The sequence below is a fragment of the Chrysochloris asiatica genome, unplaced genomic scaffold, assembly GCF_000296735.1.
Source record: "Chrysochloris asiatica unplaced genomic scaffold, ChrAsi1.0 scaffold00070, whole genome shotgun sequence".
Lineage (NCBI taxonomy): Eukaryota > Metazoa > Chordata > Mammalia > Afrosoricida > Chrysochloridae > Chrysochloris > Chrysochloris asiatica.
In genome coordinates this window covers 8,135,900-8,141,772 of record NW_006408588.1, presented here as the reverse complement: position 1 = coordinate 8,141,772, position 5,873 = coordinate 8,135,900, and the positions used below count along the sequence as shown (strand labels likewise).

Below are 5,873 nucleotides of genomic sequence, written 5' to 3'. Positions count from 1 at the left end.
TGTAATGAAACAAGTTATATGAATGGTTGAATGTGAAACTGATGATGTGCCCTGTAAACTTTCACTCAATCCACAATAAAAACCCTAAATTAAAAAAAAAAAATGGGGGGAGGAGGCAGAGCTATAAAAACATAAAGTGGCTGGTTTACACACTTTAATGAATGTGCTGAGTTGCAGATGAAAGGGGTAAGGTAAAATCCCCACTAAATAGTGTCCCTCTTTCCCAGATGGATCTTATGACTCAGTTGTGAACAACTGTTAGTAGGATTAAGTGTGACTGTCACATGTGTAATTGTAGAAGATGTGTAGGTAAAAAAGAGGGAGTAGGTAATCTTTCAATTCAGGAACCGACACTCCCAGAACCATCAAGAAGGATAAGTGAAGTGTGAGATCCCTACCTAGAAAAAACAGCAAAAGTAAAGACTGCGGTTGTAGGCCTGCAGGCAGAAGGCCGTCTGCCAGAATATGCCCTTGTACATTTAAATGAATATGGATTTTTTCGGTTTGTAAGTGTACATCAAATATTTTCACCTTGTTCATTTGTGAAATACAATATGTAAATGGGAAGCCACAGGGAAAAGTAGCATAACTGTTGTAGGGAAATCATAATCACTGAGATGAAACAAAGTGGTTTGCTAAATGTAGAGCTGATGACCTTGTCTGTAAACCTTCACCCAATTAATAACTAAGTTTAAAAAAAAAATTTCAATGCACTAAGAATGTAGCTGTAGACATTTGATCTCTTTGAAAACAATGCCTTGATTCTACTGGGACAAATAGGAGGAACAAATTTCGTAGATTTTTCACTGTAAAAAGAAAGCATTATATAATAAAAGCAATCAGGAACAACCACTAGTTTGACCCAAGGTAAATTACTGAAATGCTTTGTGCTTGATTTTCCACACCTAAAAATGTTGTACCTCCTATATAAGATCATAAAACTACAAGGACAATCGTTAAGAGCGTTAACATAAACCACAAAATATTCACTCCATATAAGGAATCAAAATAAGCTTAGACTTTTTTTTAACTCATATCCCTGAAGTACTGTATGTGATTGTAGCAGTTTATATTACTGTTTCACCCTCAATTCAATGATCAGAGTTGACATTCTCTCTTGGTGCTACAGGATAACACTAGACTGCAAACCATGAAATAGGAGGTTCAAATCCACCAGCCTCTCCTTGGAAACCTGATATAGGGTCACTGAGTAAAACCAACTCAACAGCACTTAACAGCAATTAAGACCGAAACAACAAAAACACACACAAAAAAAACCTAGCACTGCTGCAGGCATATTATGTAATTTGACCATTAATGTAGAATGTCAATCATCCAGTAACAGATGCTATTTGCCAGACATTACACTCAGCATTTTATATGGTTATTCCATTTAATGCTCAAAACAACCCTCTGAGGGAACTACAAATCACCATCCTACAGAAAAGGGCATGGGAACAAAGAAATCTCCTTCTCAAGGTCAAAGTTAAAGTTGAAATTTCAAACCAACTAGTTGGGACTCCAAAGCCAGCCTTCTTCACTAAACTATACTTGCTCTGGATCAGTCTCTGGGTAAAGAGAATGTTTTGAAAAGTAAGAAAAAAAATGAGGCAAACTCACCGTTTTTAATTCCATCAGGACTTGTTCATCTACTCCATCATCCAGAAATATGTCTCTCACATCATTAATAACATCTTCAATCACAGATCTGTATAATTTAGGCTTTAAAAGAAAAACGAGACTGTTGAAAATCTTTTTCACATCAAAATGCTTAAGTTTTCACAATTTTAAAGCAAATCATTAATATAATCATTTTAGTGGATTAATGTATCAGACTGCAAGGTCGGCAGTTCAAGTTCACCAGCGGCTCCTTGGGAACCCTATACAGGGTTGCTATGGGTCAGAATCGACTCGACGGCACTTAACAACAAACGTAATTTAGAAGGTATGACTGAAGAAATGGCCAATTTAATGATCATATGCCTTAGCTGAACAAGGATAACTGAAAAGGTATTATAGAACTGAATTATTTGATAACTAAATAATGTTGCTAAGATGCCACCCTCACAGCTGTTGCTATGTTTGTGCAAACTGGTGCAACCACTCTATCAATCCAAGAACAATGTTCTTCTCCAGATACTGCAGATTTGATTCCAGACCACTGCAATAAAGTCAATGAACATCAAAATAAAGCAAGTCATAAGACTTTTGGGCTTCATAAAACATGTAAAAGTTACATTTCCACTGTACATTAGTCTATTAGAGAAGCCCTAGTGCAGAGTGGGTTAAGTGTTAGGCAGCTAACTGAAAAGTCAGCAGTCTGAACCGACAAGGTGGAATAACTAAAAGTTAGAAGGTTCACATCTACCAGCTATTTAGTGGAAAAAATATGAGGTAATCTACTTCCTTAACAATTCACAGACTCAGACACCTGTGAAGCAGTTCTACTCTGCCCTATATTGTCACAAAGAGTCGAAACAGACCAAGGGCACAAGGTTTGGTTTGGGGTAATCTATTAAGCAGGCAACAGCATTATGACAACCTTGAAATATTTTGAGAATTACCAAAATGTGACACAGACAGTAAGTGAGCAGCATTCTATTGATGCTGACAGACTTGCTTAACATGGGATTGCCAAACTTTCCATTTGCAGGGGGAAAAAAGTTAAAAACTGAAGTGAAATAAAGCACAGAGCAATAAAATGAGGCATGCCTGTATACTGTTTGTATTATTTGACATTACTATTACTGTAAGGAGCTCTGGTAGCGTAGTGGTTACGAATCGGGCTGCGAGCCTTAAGGCCAGCAGTTCGAAACTACCAGCCGCTCCGCGGGAGAAAGATGAGGCGTTCTGCTCCCGTAAAGATTTACAGCCTCGGAAACCCTGTACAGGGTCGCTATGGGTCGGAACTGACTTGACGGCACTTAACAACAACATTACTGTAGGAATTACTTAGAAGCTGGCTTCTAGATTACTGCCACAAGGATAAAATGAAAATAGATATGAAGGCAGTTTCCAACTTTTTTAAAACTAAAAGAGAAAGAACAATTTGTCCAACTCACATCCTATTTTTAACATGTTAGATGAAAGGAAGTTTGCAGCCAGACTAGTAAAACTAGAGCTGCCTTTATTATCATATGAAAACAGTTTCAACAGTTCTTAAAAAAAAAAAAAAATTTTTTTTAAATCTTTGTCATTATTTATGTTTTACACCTTGTTTAAGATGCAAGTTACTAGCTAACCAATAAAGCCAAGAATTTGTTCTCCTAAGCAAACCTCAAGGAGGAATTACTATTTCAGTAGCATTCTTATCCAAAATACTGTTATCACAGGGGATCCCTCAAAGAATACGCAATATTATCTGGCCAAAAATATGAACCGAGTATGCTGCAGCAAGCCCCCTTCATCATTAAAAACTATTCCTTTCTTTTCATTACAACCAGAAAAACAGTTCATGCATCTTAGTTCCCACCCTTACTGTGCCCCTGAATAGACCTTTCAATTTTGCTAAATCTGCCTGTAGACTTGAGTTATTTGTAAAATGTGCATCTTTGCAGAGCCTACTAATTTTAACATTCTGATTCTACCTGTAAGTGAATGACTATGGGAATCTTCTACAAATATTAGCGGCTTAACTATTTAATTATAAAACTACATAAAGCTGTTTTATTTTATTTTATTTTTTTTAACAACTATAAAGAAGCATACATCCTTAAACTGGTAATATAAATCTCAAATTGATGATATAAATTATTTTTTCAGCAAACGAGATGCTGTTTTGGTGCTCCTAAAGTTAGTTAACCCCAAATTTTCATTGGCAATCCAAAAGTCTGGTAGTCCCAACTTAATGAACCAAATTTTGTTTTAAGATTTTGCTTTTTTAACCTTAAGTGAGTGTATGACCTGAACACTGAAAGTGGGAGGGAAATGTGTACTCTTCATGAAGTATCTATAATGCAGTAAAATTGTTCCCAAGTTGCCAAATCCTCAAAATATTGATTCTTTAAAGTGTATGGGTGCATAGACACCATTTAATACAAGCAATTTCCTAATCATCATTTAAAATTCTAAACTTTACTTGAGCTAACGTTTTTCTTTTGCTTAATGCAAGATAACTTAGGAGCTATTCAGATCTTAAAAACAGGTACATAACAAGGCAATTAGAGGCATTATGAAGACATTAATTAGGTTTCTCTGGTGTATCTAAAATGATTCACGTTATATAATACTTTGGACCAAAAGATCAATACTACAGCAATTAAAATAATTTTTTAAGCCCAGAATACACAGCAATGTTGGAAAGAATTGTGGGTTAATTTTATACTGAAGGGAGTCCTGGTGTGGTGCTGTAGGATAAGCACTAGACTACTAAACAAATGTTGGAGGTTCAAGCCCACTAGCCGATCCTCAAAAAACCTATACAGGGTCGCTGAGTCAGAATCGACCCAGGCACTAGACAACAAACAACAACCATGTTACTATTCAGTGTCATAAAAGCAGTCTACATTTATTTTTAATTTTTTAAGATTCCGTTTGCACTAACCACATCTCTTCATCCGCATGACTCACAATTCCCCTACAATATAAATGTTTTGTGGACGCAAAATCTTAATCAAGCTTTAGCCACTAATCTATTTCTTTGAAACTCTCGCTTCTTCCCTTATTTATGGGCAAAAAACATAATGAAATAATCAAAAAAGGAAACAATGGAATACTAGCAGTTACCTTTGCAGCTGACAAGTATAAAGCATTTTTAAATTTCCCGACAATGAAGCACACACCTCCCAATACATAAAGCCATCTAAATTAAAAGTCTCTTTCAAAATAAAAATAGCAGTGACAGTAATTTCCGAATTGTTTTCCCGTGGCAAACAAAAAAGGCAAACCCCTAAGCTACTGCATCCAAACAAACATTGGGGATTCAGTACGCAACCCCAGTTAGGTGCAAAAATGAGAGCGCTAAGAAAAGAGCCCGGGAATAAAAGGAGCTCGGCACGCGCAGCCTCTCGCCTCGGGAGCACGCACCTCCCAGCCCCGCTCGCAGCAGCTCTCACTATTTAAAGCCGGATCTGGTGTTTAAATGGAGAGGCGGTGACGTAGGCCTGAAAAGCACCTTCCCATCCTGGCAGAGTCTATATTAGAGAGCGGCAATGGCTCTATATAAACAGGGCAGCCAAAGGGAGGAGGACCACAAGGCTCAGGGACTGAAAGGCAGGCTAAGCGGCCGCAGCCATGATGGATCGACCCGAGTCGCCAACGGTACGGTGTCGGGCGGCCGCGGGCTGCTCTGCGGCACTCGGGACCGGGCAAAAAACGTGTTTTATTGTCACAATAAAAAGAAGAGTCGGTGGACTCGGGCTCACATTGGGTCGGGGGCGGAAAAGGTTATGGATGTGACTGCTTTTTGCAAACCTACGTGATCGCTAGTAACCAAAAAGGGACAAACGGGGGAGAGAAGTAGGCACATTTTAAGACGAAAGCAGGGGCACTTGGAGCACTGTAGGCTTTTGGGGGGTTTGTTTTTGGTGCTTTTGCTAGTCGGAGATACGATGAGGGTTTTGCTTCCCCTTCGCCATTTTACCGATTCCGAAAGAACCGAGATAAGTACTTTTCAACCTTCGTCCTTTTCCCCTCAAACGTAAAATGGCCCCAGTGAAGGGTCCGAAAGTCTAACCGCCAGGAACCCCCCGAGTGGCCCCCGAAGCGGCCAGCAGCCTTCCCCTGCGTTACAGTGGAGCACGGCGGGGCTTGGGGCTTCGCCCAACTCCCCAGACACGGCTTTTTTTGTGTGGCGGCTGCTCCGGGAGCCCCAATCTGGGGACGCGGCGGCTCCCCTCCTCCCTCCCGGCGCGAGGGTCTGGGGCCGGGCCGCG

General features: G+C 39.5%; 1 protein-coding gene across 1 annotated transcript in view; it reads right to left on the bottom strand.

Annotated features, from left to right (window-relative positions):
* GTF2A1 (general transcription factor IIA, 1, 19/37kDa) overlaps positions 1 to 5,873 on the bottom strand; it is a 70,089-nt gene that overhangs the window by 63,529 nt on the left and 687 nt on the right. The window contains exon 2 of the mRNA XM_006864752.1: positions 1,621 to 1,722. Within this exon, the coding sequence (XP_006864814.1) occupies positions 1,621 to 1,722 (102 nt within the window). The remainder of the gene's footprint in view (positions 1 to 1,620; positions 1,723 to 5,873) is intronic.